General features: G+C 40.7%; 2 protein-coding genes across 2 annotated transcripts; both read right to left on the bottom strand.

Moving 5' to 3' along the window:
- Positions 1 to 1,340: 1,340 nt before the first annotated feature.
- LOC130168056 (extracellular calcium-sensing receptor-like) lies at positions 1,341 to 6,320 on the bottom strand. Its single transcript, XM_056374635.1, has 9 exons — positions 6,130 to 6,320; positions 5,584 to 5,878; positions 5,332 to 5,418; positions 4,811 to 5,080; positions 4,395 to 4,601; positions 4,035 to 4,310; positions 3,405 to 3,632; positions 2,326 to 2,449; positions 1,341 to 2,251 (listed from the first exon to the last, which is right to left on the bottom strand). Exons 1-9 carry the CDS (start codon positions 6,237 to 6,239, stop codon positions 1,341 to 1,343), a joined length of 2,508 nt encoding a protein of 835 aa, XP_056230610.1. The 5' UTR covers positions 6,240 to 6,320.
- Positions 6,321 to 9,470: 3,150 nt separating this feature from the next.
- Positions 9,471 to 14,544, bottom strand: LOC130168055 (extracellular calcium-sensing receptor-like). Its single transcript, XM_056374634.1, has 9 exons — positions 14,354 to 14,544; positions 13,808 to 14,102; positions 13,556 to 13,642; positions 13,027 to 13,296; positions 12,535 to 12,741; positions 12,175 to 12,450; positions 11,545 to 11,772; positions 10,463 to 10,586; positions 9,471 to 10,384 (listed from the first exon to the last, which is right to left on the bottom strand). The coding sequence occupies exons 1-9, from the start codon at positions 14,461 to 14,463 to the stop codon at positions 9,471 to 9,473; spliced, it is 2,511 nt and encodes an 836-aa protein (XP_056230609.1). The 5' UTR covers positions 14,464 to 14,544.
- Positions 14,545 to 15,101: the final 557 nt, after the last annotated feature.

The following is a 15,101-nucleotide window of genomic DNA, read 5'->3' as shown; positions in this document are numbered from 1 at the left end:
ACCCATAACATTCTGACCACCTGTCTAGTATTGTACTAGACACCCTTTTGCTGCCAAAGCAGCTATGACCCATCGAGGCAAGGACTCCACAAGACCTCTGAAGGTGTGCTGTGTTATCTGACATCAAGACGTTAGCAGCTGATTGTTAAAGTCCTGTAAATTGCAAGGTGGGGCCTCCATGGATTGGACTTGTTTGTCCATCAGATCCCACAGATGCTCGATTGGATTGAGATCTGGGGAATTTGGAGGCCAGGTCAACACCTTGAACTCGCTGTGTTCTTCAAACTGTTCCTGAACCATTTTGCAGTATGGCAGGGTGCATTATCCTGCTGAAAGAGGCCACTGCCATTAGAGAATAACGTTTCCATGAAGGAGTATACCAAGTGGTACATGTCAGGGGTCAGCATGGGCACTCTGACGGGTCTGCAGCTACATAGCCTCTTACACAGCAAGCTATGATGCACTGTGTGTTGTGACACCTTTTTCTATCAGAAGCAGGGTTGAGTTTTTTAGCAATTTGTGCTACACTATCTCTTCTGTGGGATTGGACAACACGAGCTATCCTTCGCTCCCCGTGCACATCAAAGAGCCTTGGGAGCCTTGGTTCACTGGTTGCGCTTCCTTAGACCACTTTTGGTAGGTACTAACTACTGCAGACCGGGAACACCCAACAAGACCTGCAGTTTTGGAGATGCTTTGACCCAGTCGTCTAACCATCACAATTTGGCTCTTGTCAAAGTCGCACTGATCATTACGCTTACCCATTTTGCCTGCTTCCAAAACATTTGCTGCCCAATAAATTCCACCCACTGTGCCATTGTAACAATATTATCAATGTTATTCACTTCACCTGTCAGTGGTCATAAAGTTATTGCTGATCAGTGTATATGTATATATAAATATATAAGGTGGAAAGATCTCTCCGCTCAGGGTTACACATGTAACCTGATGATTTCTGTGTGTATAAGAACAGTGATGCCTGTTCTCAAATCCCAAGGAATGTAAAATATGTGATCAGACAAAAACAGCATAATGATTAATAACGTGATTCATTTTTATTGACAGTTCTCTACCGCTTCCAGCTTTGTTTGGTTATCATCACTGTTGCACAATGTCATGTTACCCATAATTATGTTTTATTTTTGTGCCTAAAACTAATGAAACAAATACAGCAGCATTGTCACATCATGAAATGGTGAGTTATTTATTTAATAAAGTGATTTTTAACACTTTATGAAAGCTCCTATAGGAGTATGCTCCTATGTGTCATATCAGAGAGTATAGGGACAAACAATATCTCCTCTCAACTAGGTTGAAAGACTTATTTTAGGCAAATTTTATCACTTTGTAATGCTTCGACCCATGATAGCTTTCTTGGTGTTCCTCTCTGGTCTCAGCAGGATTATGTAACATTTGGGTCCAAAGAGCGCCACCAAGAGGCCAAAACTGGAGGCCAGGATGGCAAATACCTCCACTGCATCTGCATATTTGCCTGGTGAGCTGATATAAGCAGGGACAAAGGCCACCCACACAGCACAGAAGATCAGCATGCTGAAAGTGATGAGTTTGGCCTCATTGAAATTGTCTGGAAGATTCCTTGCCAGAAATGCTAACAGGAAGCTGAGGATAGCCAGTAATCCTATATAGCCCAGTAACACTGCAAAACCAATTGTGGAGCCAACTACACACTCATAAACTATCTTGTCATTGTGGTATTTGGTGTTTTTATGAGGAACAGGTGAGGAAGAGACAAGCCAAGCAGTACAGATTGTGGCTTGAACAGAAGTAAGAACCAGAACTGTCCCTCTCTGCTGCACAGCACCAAACCACTTCAGACTGGCTCCACCTCCTGGCTTAGAGGCCTTGAACACAGCCAGAACCACCATGGTTTTCACCAGGATGCATGAGACACAAAGAACGAAGCTGATCCCAAATGTTGCATGTCTCAGCTGGCATGTCCATTGTCTGGGACGGCCAATGAACAGCAGTGAGCACATGAAACATAGTTTAAGAGAGAACAACAACTGGAAACTAAGTTCAGAATTGTTGGCACGTACTATAGGTGTTCTGCGATGATAGATAAAGATGCCTAGGACAACAGCACAGAAAAAGGTGCCCAGCAATGAGGTGACTGTCAAGCAGATTCCCAGAGGGTCATGGTAGGAGAGGAACTCTATTTTCTTTGGAACGCAATGGTCACGCTGGGGGCTGGACCAGAAATCCACTGGACAACTTGTGCACTCCATGGAGTCTATGAAAATAGAAAATGAGTGAGATACACAATGCTTTCTTTCGAAACTGCAATGTTGAAAACTGAACACCCACCAGTCTTATTGCTGATCTTTCCCTCAGAACAAGGGATACAGTCAAAACAACACTCAGGTTCCCCCTTCTTTCTGGCCATGCGGGTACCAGGAGGACAACTCTCACTGCACACTGACCGGGGGGGCTGTAGGGAGAAACATAAATATATGTTATTCTACTTTACTAAACACAGCTAGAATGAGTTATCCATGGGTCAAAAGCAGTGGTGTGCAGTGACTTTAACAGATTGGCAAGCAGAGCCAAAGATAATAAAGAACTATACCCCACAAACCACCATCTCAATGTCTGATTCTTCTGTTTACTACACCAATGAGAAAAATGGAACAGACTAAAACATACCTTTACATGACAGTAGTAGTAGCAAAACTCTTGAATTAAGGGGCTTCCCTGTCTCAAGATTTTTTGCTGCCTGTCTTTCCTTTGCTGAAAACCTTTCCTGCATCTTGTCGTACTCTGCCTGGACATCCTCACCTATCTGCAGTCCTTCCTGGCTGAAGAAGTGTTAGAATTACTCCTCTGAAGTTCCTTTGATAGTGAACACATCATCATGTGCAGTATAGAGGAAAAATATCCAAAAATTACTTCTATGGTAATCTTCAAAATATTTACCATTAACTAACAGTGATTGGCAGCTTGACCAGCACCCTTCTCTGTTATTAGGGATATCTAGTGACCTATCAAAGGTCCCAGGATTATTCACAATGCACATGTGCAAAGATCTAAAAAAATGCTGCTCCCTCCTGTGCCTGACCAGCACCAGCCTTTGTCAAAAGACATGACCATGCCCATGAAAATGAGAGAAATGATAGATGCATCCGCTGGTAGTAAGCCTAGCTTCCAGAGAAACTAGCCTACATTGGCCACAAGACAACAATAAATTAAAAGATGAATGCAAACAGGCAAATAAAATCCTTCATGGGACAGAAAGCTGTTCTGAGATGTACGGAGAATTAGTGCTTCAACTTTGGTATCCTTCTGTATACTTTTAGCTTTAACTGGTCAAGCACTGCTTGCCTTGCTTGTCCTGATGGCACACCACTGGCACTCAAAAAATAATAGTCTGAAAAAGCAGAAATAACCTCTTTGGATTCAAAGTTCCAGAAGATTTTATCTTCATCAAGTGTGAGTTCTTCACCTTTTAAGGCTGATGTCTTAACCTCACCCACATTCTGAACTTTAATTCTTCCATCAGGGAGCCACAGCCAGTTCATGATATCATAGATTGGTAAGACATCACCATTCTCATCAAATGACACTTGATCACCAAATGGTGTGGTGAAGTTGACCTTTTCCAAGTAATATAGAAGCTATGTAAATCAAAACAAGAGATAAAGGAAAAACCAGAGGATAGATGAAAAAACAGAATTCTATTGTTATTGACCATGGTGAACTCAGCAGGGCCTAATATTCAATAATCAAACTACGTATTACACTTATGAACACATGAGGTGTTCATTTGTTTTTCTAATAATGTCCCATTACCTAAAATGCCATATAACATGTTGATGGAGATCTCTCTGACCTGATAATACTAGTCACAGCTATCACCCAGAAGTAGTGAAAAACCTGTCAGCGATCTATCTAGCATTGTACAATTGATAATCTCAAAGTTTTGTACTTTGTCCTATACGACAAATGATAGTGTGCAAGAAATAGCATAAGCACAGGATTTAGGTGATAAACAGGTGTAGTGTAAATTGATATCTCACCTGCCATGGCTCCAGTCTTTGTAAATTACCACAGCTGTTCCCGCTGAAAGGCCCTCTCCCTGGCTCACACTGCAGCATGTCATCAATGGCATATGCCAGGGCATACACAGCCTTATACACATTGTACTCTGGTCTTAGATTTAAAGTGTCCAAAAACTCAGTCTCCACATTTTCTAGATCTTCATGTCCAGTGCATAATGCTCCTCCAGCTTCCACCCAACCTGCTGGAGGTGGAGCAAATCTACACTGAAATGTGTATTCCCAAAACTGGTTTACCTGAAACATATTCAAAACTGTGTATTTAGAACAATGACAATATATCATTCTTGTAAATATCAGATTGCGAAGTTAAACACTCACCACATCATTTCCATAGCTGTTGTTGTGGTGTAGGTCAGGACGTATTTGTAAGAGGAATTCCCTGAGTCCTGGTATTTCTCCTCGACGGATGGCAATGCCCAGTGTTCCACCCAGGTACGGCATGAGGTGGGGGGTCTGGAGAACAGAAGCTAATGTCCAGACTTCACTGGCCATCCACTGCAGGCCTGTCACATTCTGCTTCACCACCTGTACAATGCAGTATAATAACAGCTAGTGTCATTCATAAGTGAAATCCTATGTTTTACACAGTAGTATGAGTAAAGTGATATCATCATATCATCATAACTGAAATAGAGAATAAGTTTTTTGCAAAACCTGCTAGCATTGGTGTAATATAGTATTTATTAAGTTGTATAATTATTTCAGCTTTAATTAAGTTCTATTTCAAGCCCAACCTCTTCCATGAGATTAATCATTTGACTCTCATGTGCAAACACAATGACCACACGGGCTGTGGACTTCCTCATCACATCCACAATCCTTCTAATTTCAGCTGGGTCATTGCCCTCTGGCAAAATCTCTAAGTAAGCCAGACAACCTCCACCAGATGGACTCAGGTCAGTTTGAAAGGATCGGGCAGCGTGGAGTCCATAATCATTACCACTGATCAGCAGACCTGCCCAAGTCCAGCCAAAGTGTTTTAGAATCTGAATCATAGCACGCACCTAAGAATACAGAGAGGGGGGATTAGTGCACAGGCTGGAATAATGTTTCACTGGAAATCCTGATAAACAATGTATCATCTTTAATTATGGCCTTGCAGTGTTACACCATACAACTCCATCAATGAGACAAATAATTTTACTAGTTATACACAAAAGGAAAATATTTTTAGAATAGGGTTGTTCTTCCTGATAATATTTTTAATTGCACATGCCATTTTTAATTTATTTTAATTTTGCTGACAGATTTTCACCTGGAAAGCATCACTTGGGATCGTCCTAAAGAAGGATGGAAACTTTTGCCGGTCACTCAGGCAGGAACATGTGGAAAAATAGCTCACCTGCAAAAAACACAGACTGTGTACATGCTAAAACCATTGAATGTCTTTACCAGCTTTTTCGACTTTGTAAGGCTGACTCCTTCATATTTACAAATGACTTAAAATTTTAAAATCAAATCACAATGATGCAAAAGAGTTGATAGATGTTAATTCAGAAAAACTTACCATGGGCACTCTGTACAAACCTAAGACAGTGGAGATTGCAATAGAACGTGTAGAGGAATCTTCACCCACGATTCCTAGGACTAGAGGGGTTCCTACACAGGTTTCATGTAATGTAACTTGCTCCTCTTGACCACTGGTTAATGACAACGCTGCACGGAATCCAATTCCTAGTTGGTTGCAATTATCATACAGACTGTATCCCAGAGTCACATTAGGTAGCAGATGTGAGTTTCTGTTGATCTCATCAATAGCAAAAGCCATGGTCTGGGCCTGTCTGAATCCTAGAACATCAAAACTAACAAATAAAATATCAGTGTTTACTATTGAAAAATACAACATGAGACACCAACTGTGCAAATATACACATGCTACACAACTGAAGCTTTTGTCAAGAATGAAGACCGTTGAAGAGCAACAACCATGATAATACTTGAATGAATCAAAAGATAAACAAAGGAGACTCAGCAAAAAAGCAATTTGGTTAAAATGGCAAAAATACACAGTGTATGTATTTCTGCTTTGTGTTTTTTTCCCTGACAGACTCACCCATGACAATCAGCCTGTTGTGGCTCTGAGGTAAAAGACAGATCAAGATAGACTGGAGCAAAGTGCATTTCAAACAGCCCACCTAGAACCACATCTCCAGCCTTGTGCATCCCATTTAGGTGAAACCGCCTGTGTAACCGACAAGAGGAGGAATAAAGAGGAGAGGACGCAGCAGAGGATAAGCAAGAGTACAACAACATGGGCAAGACCAAAGTGGTGTCTAAAAATGCCCTCATGACTTCTGGTTTACGCCTTTTCTGAGCCCAGTCAGTGAGTTTCATCACAATGTTCCCTTTTATTGACTTGCAGAATTGTTTAATCTTGCAAACCACCCATCAGGGCAGTTGAAGTAGAATGGGCAGGGCGTACAATGCATTTCATTTGAAACTGATTTGTACTGAGCCAGAATTAATGTGTGCACTTTTGATACTCTCCAAGGCCATGTTGGAATCCATCCAAATCCAACTTTAAGTCGTGAATGATTGCAATGATTGAGGTCTAGTGAAAATTGCATGACACTCATATTATGTGTATATTAGGGTTTTTTTTTTTAAATCGTATTAAATCGACTTTTGTGGGCTTCATATTTATCTTAAGTTGTAGATAAAATACACAGACTGTTACACCTGGTGGCCCAGTTTACACCGGGTTCCTGAATATGGTCCATATACTGCATGATTGTCAGATGCTACTTCCACATCTGGGCCAATTATGGCACGCAGACAGAAAATCAGTCAGTCAATACCGGAGGATAAAAGCCGGACTCTGCCGAAATGTGGATTTATATGGACCAGACACAAGCCTAGGACCAAGGCAGGGCCAGAACTTTCATTATGATATTCTTTGATAGTCTTTGTCTTGTTTTCCTGCCATGGTGATTGTCTGCCCTGCCCTAATGTGTTACACCTGTGTCTGGCTACCTGCTCCCCTTGCATATGTATCTGTGCTCCCTGTTGTCTTTGTCAGTTTGTTTGTTTTTGTCCCTGCTATATTCCCCAGTGTTTCCTCAAGCTCCCATGTTAGTTCTCGAGTTTGGATTTTGTTTTTGAATTTTGGATTCCCGGCCACTTTACTGGATTAGTTTAATTCTTTAAGTAAGACTTTTTGTGATTTCCTTTGTTTAATAAATCATTTAATTTAACCAGCAAAGTTTTTGTTTTTGTCTGCACTTCTTTTAATAAAGAGCTTAAAGAACTCTCATACACCCTGCTTCTCTATTGTGAGTGGTTAAGGGATATTTATAGGGAGTAAAGAGAGGCAGCTCTGAGGATATCACACAGGGAAATGTTCAAGAGACCCTGGTTGAAGAGCTCATTGCTGAATGGATTTTGGACTTTGTAAACGCCCCAAATCTCCAGCTAGTCTCCTAGTCACCTAGCATCGGTCCTACTTGCCCCCAACCTGCTGTCCAGTCTGCCCCCCAGGCTGCTAGCATCGAGCCTACTACCCACAAGCGCACTAGCCTCCAACTTTGTATCCAGATGGTGACCTGGCATCAGCCTCCAGCTGTACCACCACGTACACACCACGTATCCAGTGTGTTGCTGGACAAGATGTTGCACCTACAGCACACACTGTATTACTCTGCAGATCAGCTGTTTGAGTCAGACATAGCAAAGCGTAGCTGTGCTTATGTGTAGGAACATGGTACTTAAACAGCTGAAAAATGTAGTTCCAAAGGAAAAGAATGTTTGATGGCAAGATAACGCAGTGAAAATATTCAAAATATAGCAGACACTTCAAATGACATTAGCTTTTTTGTGTGGGCATGTTTTTAAGTGCCTAAAATGTGAGTGCCTTTTTTTTTTTTTCTGACCCCATTCACAGCAATACATCCCTCAGCTTCTGTGGTGGTACTCCAGCTGCTTCTCCACTTGTACACTGACTATAGATAAGTACCTTACACAACCCCATGCAAAATAACCCGAACTATAACTTGAAGACCGGATGAGACATGCATGTGTCGTATATGATTTTGTGGTTTTAAAGATATGGGACCAATGAAACGCATTATTTGCTAAAATTCAGGACAGGAAGGCAACACTCATTGTGGGAATTGCTTTTCATTGTTTTTTTGGCTGTTTTAGCCTGCTAAACAGTTTTTTCCAAAGTCACGGTTTGGACAATAGCTAACGACCTCAATGAAGGGAGGGATATTGAAGCAAATTACAACAGTTACCTGGATGAAAACAACAAAAACAATGATCTAGAAGAGCCAGACACTCATTTCAACCTGCTAAGCTGCTAACCAACCAGTCAAAGCTCAGGGCGAGACGTGTCGGAACAGGAGGGGGAGGAAGAGGATCCGCAAGCCAGTGTCACTGCCAGCTCAAGGAGAGATTTTAAGTTTTTGGAGTGTGGGCGGAGAGATCTTCCTCTCAGGATTACACAAGTACGCTGCATTTATGTGCTCCTTGGATGGAAGTAGTCCTCCGACTTATTTGTGTTCATGTGCATTTAAGTCAGAATATGCAAATAACATAGAACAAGTTGGGCTCTAGTTTATTGATCAGACAATTATTAAAACAATATTTGGATAGCTTCCAGTATTCTTTTAACTTATTATCACGGTTACTGCTAATGATTAACTGTTACATAAATAAATGACAGTTACAACCTAATACCATATTACTAATGAAATGTTAGCACAAAGAAGGGTAATGTAATGCATGAATTTGCACCATTAATTGATGATAATAATGTCAACAACACAACATGCGTACCAACATTTTTGTAGACTTTCTGAATTCTTCTGACGTGAGGGGGCATTTGTGAATTCTGATATTAATTTTTCCAATTATTCTGACACCACATTAATGTTGAGTAGAGATTATGCTGATCACTGTTGCACAATATTGTAATTACACGAAGTTAAGTTATATTGTTTGGTGACCTCCAGTGGTCTTGTCAGACAGCATCAGTCAGTTTAGTAAATGCCCCAAAAGGGCATATGTTTACATTCAAGAGACACATCACTCTACTCACTGTAACAATGATTACAGGATCAAAGGAGGAAGTGTGTTAATGTTACTATAGAACCACAAAGTCATATTCGGGAGAATGCTTTTGTGGGTCGTTGAGTATGCAAAACAAAACATTGGCCAAGATGAGGTCCTCTGACATAGTTTATAAATTTTTGTTTACCTGACTAGGTTGGTTTTGTGCCTAAACGTAACGAACAATTGCAACAGCATTATCACATGACAGGGGTATTTATTTTCAAAAGTGATTTTTAACACTTTATCAAGGCATATCCCCATTTGCCAGTGGGCTCCAATGGGTCATATCAGAGAGTAGAGACAAACACACCTACTGTCAGCTAGAAAACTTGTTAGCTAATTTTATGACTTTGTGTTTCCTCGACCCATAATAGCTTTCTTTGTGTTTCTCTCTGGTCTCAGGAGGATTATGTAACATTTGGGTCCAAACAGCGCCACCAAGAGGCCAAAACTAGAGGCCAGGATGGCAAATACCTCCACTGCATCTGCATATTTGCCTGGTGAGCTGATATAAGCAGGGACAAAGGCCACCCACACAGCACAGAAGATCAGCATGCTGAAAGTGATGAGTTTGGCCTCATTGAAGTTGTCTGGAAGATTCCTTGCCAGAAAAGCTAACAGGAAGCTGAGGACTGCAAGTAATCCTATATAGCCAAGTAACACTGCAAAACCAATTGTTGACCCAACTACACACTCATAAACTATCTTGTCATTGTGGTATTGGGTGTTTTTATGAGGTGCTGGTGAGGAAGAGACAAGCCAAGCAGTACAGATTGTGGCTTGAACAGAAGTAAGAACCAGAACTGTCCCTCTCTGCTGCACAGCACCAAACCACTTCAGACTGGCTTCACCTCCTGGCTTAGAGGCCTTGAACACAGCCAGAACCACCATGGTTTTCACCAGGATGCATGAGACACAAAGCACAAAGCTGATCCCGAATGCTGCATGTCTCAGCTGACATGTCCACAGTCTGGGATGGCCGATAAACAGCAGTGAACACAGGAAACATAGTTTAAGTGACAACAATAGCTGGAAACTAAGTTCTGAATTGTTGGCACGTACTATAGGTGTTCTGTGATGATAGATAAAGATCCCAAGGACAAAAGCACAGATAAATGTGCCCAGCAATGAGGTGGCAGTCAAGCAGATACCCAGAGGCTCATGATAAGAGAGGAAGTCTATTTTCTTAGGAAGACAATGGTCACGCTGGGGGCTGGACCAGAAATCCTCTGGACAACTTGTGCACTCCATGGAATCTATGAAAATAGAAAATGAGTTGAGATACATGTTCATACTTTGTTTCCAAACTGTTGTGTTTAAAATTGAACACTCACCAGTCTTATTGCTGATCTTTCCCTCAGAACAAGGGATGCAGTCAAAACAACACTCAGGTTCCCCCTTCTTTCTGGCCATGCGGGTACCAGGAGGACAGCTCTCACTGCACACTGACCGGGGGGGCTGTAGGGAGAAACATAAATATCTCTATTATTCTACTTTACTAAACACAGCTAGAATGAGTTATCCATGGGTCAAAAGCAGTGGTGTGCAGTGACTTTTACAGATTGGCAAGCAGAGCCAAAGATAATAAAGAACTATACCCCACAAACCACCATCTCAATGTTTGATTCTTCTGTTTACTACACCAATGAGAAAAATGGACCAGACTAAAACATACCTTTACATGACAGTAGTAGTAGCAAAACTCTTGAATTAAGGGGCCTCCCTGTCTCAAGATTTTTTGCTGCCTGTCTTTCCTTTGCTGAAAACCTTTCCTGCATCTTGTTGTACTCTGCCTGGACATCCTCACCTATCTGCAGTCCTTCCTGGCTGAAGAAGTGTTAGAATTACTCCTCTGAAGTTCCTTTGATAGTGAACACATCATCATGTGCAGTATAGAGGAAAAATATCCAAAAATTACTTCTATGGTAATCTTCAAAATATTTACCATTAACTAACAGTGATTGGCAGCTTGACCAGCACCCTTCTCTGTTATTAGGGATATCTAGTGACCTATCAAAGGTCCCAGGATTATTCACATTGCACATGTGCAAAGATCTAAAAAAAATGCTGCTCCCTCCTGTGCCTGACCAGCACCAGCCTTTGTCAAAAGACATGACCATGCCCATGAAAATGAGAGAAATGATAGATGCATCCGCTGGTAGTAAGCCTAGCTTCCAGAGAAACTAGCCTACATTGGCCACAAGACAACAATAAATTAAAAGATGAATGCAAACAGGCAAATAAAATCCTTCGTGGGACAGAAAGCTGTTCTGAGATGTACGGAGAATTAGTGCTTCAACTTTGGTATCCTTCTGTATACTTTTGGCTTTAACTGGTCAAGCACTGCTTGCCTTGCTTGTCCTGATGGCACACCACTGGCACTCAAAAAATAGTAGTCTGAAAAAGCAGAAATAACCTCTTTGGATTCAAAGTTCCAGAAGATTTTATCTTCATCAAGTGTGAGTTCTTCACCTTTTAAGGCTGATGTCTTAACCTCACCCACATTCTGAACTTTAATTCTTCCATCAGGGAGCCACAGCCAGTTCATGATATCATAGATTGGTAAGACATCACCATTCTCATCAAATGACACTTGATCACCAAATGGTGTGGTGAAGTTGACCTTTTCCAAGTAATATAGAAGCTATGTAAATCAAAACAAGAGATAAAGGAAAAACCAGAGGATAGATGAAAAAACAGAATTCTATTGTTATTGACCATGGTGAACTCAGCAGGGCCTAATATTCAATAATCAAACTACGTATTACACTTATGAACACATGAGGTGTTCATTTGTTTTTCTAATAATGTCCCATTACCTAAAATGCCATATAACATGTTGATGGAGATCTCTCTGACCTGATAATACTAGTCACAGCTATCACCCAGAAGTAGTGAAAATCCTGTCAGCGATCTATCTAGCATTGTACAATTGATAATCTCAAAGCTTTGTACTTTGTCTTATATGCCAAATGATAGTGTGCAAGAAATAGCATAAACACAGGATTTAGGTGATAAACAGGTGGAGTGTAAATTGATATCTCACCTGCCATGGCTCCAGTCTTTGTAAATTACCACAGCTGTTCCCGCTGAAAGGCCCTCTCCCTGGCTCACACTGCAGCATGTCATCAATGGCATATGCCAGGGCATACACAGCCTTATACACATTGTACTCTGGTCTTAGATTTAAAGTGTCCAAAAACTCAGTCTCCACATTTTCTAGATCTTCATGTCCAGTGCATAATGCTCCTCCAGCTTCCACCCAACCTGCTGGAGGTGGAGCAAATCTACACTGAAATGTGTATTCCCAAAACTGGTTTACCTGAAACATATTCAAAACTGTGTATTTAAAACACTGATAATATATCATTCTTGTAAATATCAGATTGCGAGGTCAAACTCTCACCACATCATTTCCATAGCTGTTGTTGTGGTGTAGGTCAGGACGTATTTGTAAGAGGAATTCCCTGAGTCCTGGTATTTCTCCTCGACGGATGGCAATGCCCAGTGTTCCACCCAGGTACGGCATGAGGTGGGGGGTCTGGAGCACAGCAGCTGATGTCCAGGCTTCACTGGCCATCCACTGCAGGCCTGTCACATTCTGCTTCACCACCTGTGCATTGTATTATATAACAGCTAGTGTCATTCATAAGTGAAATCCTATGTTTTACACAGTAGTATAAGCAAAGTGATATCATCATATCATCATAACTGAAGTAGAGTATAATTGGTTTGCCAAACTCTAAATTAATGGTGTAATATAATATTTATTTTAACTAACATTTGTTTTGTTTAGGCCAAATATTGTTGTAAATTAGTCAATTAAAGTTCACTTTTTGACAAAATACTAAGTTGTATAATTATTTCAGCTTTAATTGAGTTCTATTTCAAGCCCAACCTCTTCCATTAGATTAATCATTTCACTGTAATGTGCAAACACAATGACCACACGGGCTGTGGACTTCCTCATCACATCCACAATCCTTCTAATTTCAGCCGGGTCATTGCCCTCCGTCAAAATCTCTGTGTAGGCCAGACAACCTCCACCAGATGGACTCAGGTCAGTTTGAAAGGATCGGGCAGCGTGGAGTCCATAATCTTTACCACTGATCAGCAGACCTGCCCAAGTCCAGCCAAAGTGTTTTAGAATCTGAATCATAGCACGCACCTAAGAATAGAGAGAGGAGGGATTAGTACACATGCTGGAATGATGTTTCACTGGAAATCCTGATAAACCATGTACCATCTTTAATTATGGCTTTGCAGTGTTGTTATGTGACACCATACAACTCCATCAATGAGACAAGTAATGTTACTGGTGATACACAAAAGGAAAATATTCGTAGAATAGGGTTTTTCTTCCTTACAATATTTCTAATTTCACATGCTATATTTAATTTATTTTAATTTTGATGATAGATTTTCACCTGGAAAGCATCACTTGGGATCGTCCTAAAGAAGGATGGAAACTTTTGCCGGTCACTCAGGCAGGAACATGTGGAAAAATAGCTCACCTGCAAAAAACACAGACTGTGTACATGCTAAAACCATTGAATGTCTTTACCAGCTTTTTCGACTTTGTAAGGCTGACTCCTTCATATTTACAAATGACTTATATTTTCAAAATCAAATCACAATGATGCAAAAGAGTTAATAGACGTTAATTCAGAAAAACTTACCATGGGCACTCTGTACAAACCTAAGACAGTGGAGATTGCAATAGAACGTGTAGAGGAATCTTCACCCACGATTCCTAGGACTAGAGGGGTTCCTACACAGGTTTCATGTAATGTAACTTGCTCCTCTTGACCACTGGTTAATGACAACGCTGCACGGAATCCAATTCCTAGTTGGTTGCAATTATCATACAGACTGTATCCCAGAGTCACATTAGGTAGCAGATGTGAGTTTCTGTTGATCTCATCAATAGCAAAAGCCATGGTCTGGGCCTGTCTGAATCCTAGAACATCAAAACTAACAAATAAAATATCAGTGTTTACTATTGAAAAATACAACATGAGACACCAACTGTGCAAATATACACATGCTACACAACTAAAGCTTTTGTGAACAATGAAGACCATTGAAGAGCAACAACCATGATAATACTTGAATGAATCAAAAGATAAACAAAGGAGACTCAGCAAAAAAGCAATTTGGTTAAAATGGCAAAAATACACAGTGTATGTATTTCTGCTTTGTGTTTTTTTCCCTGACAGACTCACCCATGACAATCAGCCTGTTGTGGCTCTGAGGTAAAAGACAAATCAAGATAGGCTGGAGCAACGTGCATTACAAACAGCCCACCTAGAACCACATCTCCAGCCTTGTGCATCCCATTTAGGTGAAACCGCCTGTGTAACCGACAAGAGGAGGAATAAAGAGGAGAGGACGCAGCAGAGGATAAGCAAGAGTACAACAACATGGACAAGACCAAAGTGGTGTCTAAAAATGCCCTCATGACTTCTGGTTTATGCCTTTTCTGAGCCCAGTCAGTGAGTTTCATCACAATGTCCCCTTTTATTGACTTGCAGAATTGTTTAATCTTGCAAACCACCCATCAGGGCAGTTGAAGTAGAATGGGCAGGGCGTACAATGCATTTCATTTGAAACTGATTTGTACTGAGCCAGAATTAATGTGTGCACTTTTGATACTCTCCAAGGCCATGTTGGAATCCATTTCAATCCAACTTTAAGTCGTGAATGATTGCAATGATTGAGGTCTAGTGAAAATTGCATGACAGTCATATTATGTGTATATTAGGTTTTTTTAAAAATCGTATTAAATCGACTTTTGTGGGCTTCATATTTATCTTAAGTTGTAGATAAAATACACAGACTGTTACACTTACTTGCCTTTTGATAAATTACAAGTTTTCTTCTTGTTTGCTGTGCTCTGCTGTTTAATATCTGAGCTCACAGATATATGTATCAGAAGAGTCACTTTTTACGGACAAATAATAAATACAATCC

This window comes from Seriola aureovittata, chromosome 4 (assembly GCF_021018895.1).
Source record: "Seriola aureovittata isolate HTS-2021-v1 ecotype China chromosome 4, ASM2101889v1, whole genome shotgun sequence".
NCBI classification, from domain to species: domain Eukaryota; kingdom Metazoa; phylum Chordata; class Actinopteri; order Carangiformes; family Carangidae; genus Seriola; species Seriola aureovittata.
Note: the sequence above shows the minus strand (reverse complement) of the source record. Positions and strands in the feature narration are given on the sequence as shown.

Bases quoted from the DNA above. Each gene is read 5' to 3' on its own strand.
- LOC130168056 (XM_056374635.1), bottom strand. From the start codon at position 6,239: ATGCACAAGGCTGGAGATGTGGTTCTAGGTGGGCTGTTTGAAATGCAC. The intron at 5,419-5,583 runs GTAAGTTTTTCT...TGTTTTTTGCAG, and splicing joins GTTTGTACAGAGTGCCCATG to GTGAGCTATTTTTCCACATG. The intron at 4,311-4,394 runs GTGAGTGTTTAA...AATATGTTTCAG, and splicing joins ACAGCTATGGAAATGATGTG to GTAAACCAGTTTTGGGAATA.
- LOC130168055 (XM_056374634.1), bottom strand. From the start codon at position 14,463: ATGCACAAGGCTGGAGATGTGGTTCTAGGTGGGCTGTTTGTAATGCAC. The intron at 12,451-12,534 runs GTGAGAGTTTGA...AATATGTTTCAG, and splicing joins ACAGCTATGGAAATGATGTG to GTAAACCAGTTTTGGGAATA. The intron at 11,773-12,174 runs GTGAGATATCAA...TGATTTACATAG, and splicing joins AAAGACTGGAGCCATGGCAG to CTTCTATATTACTTGGAAAA.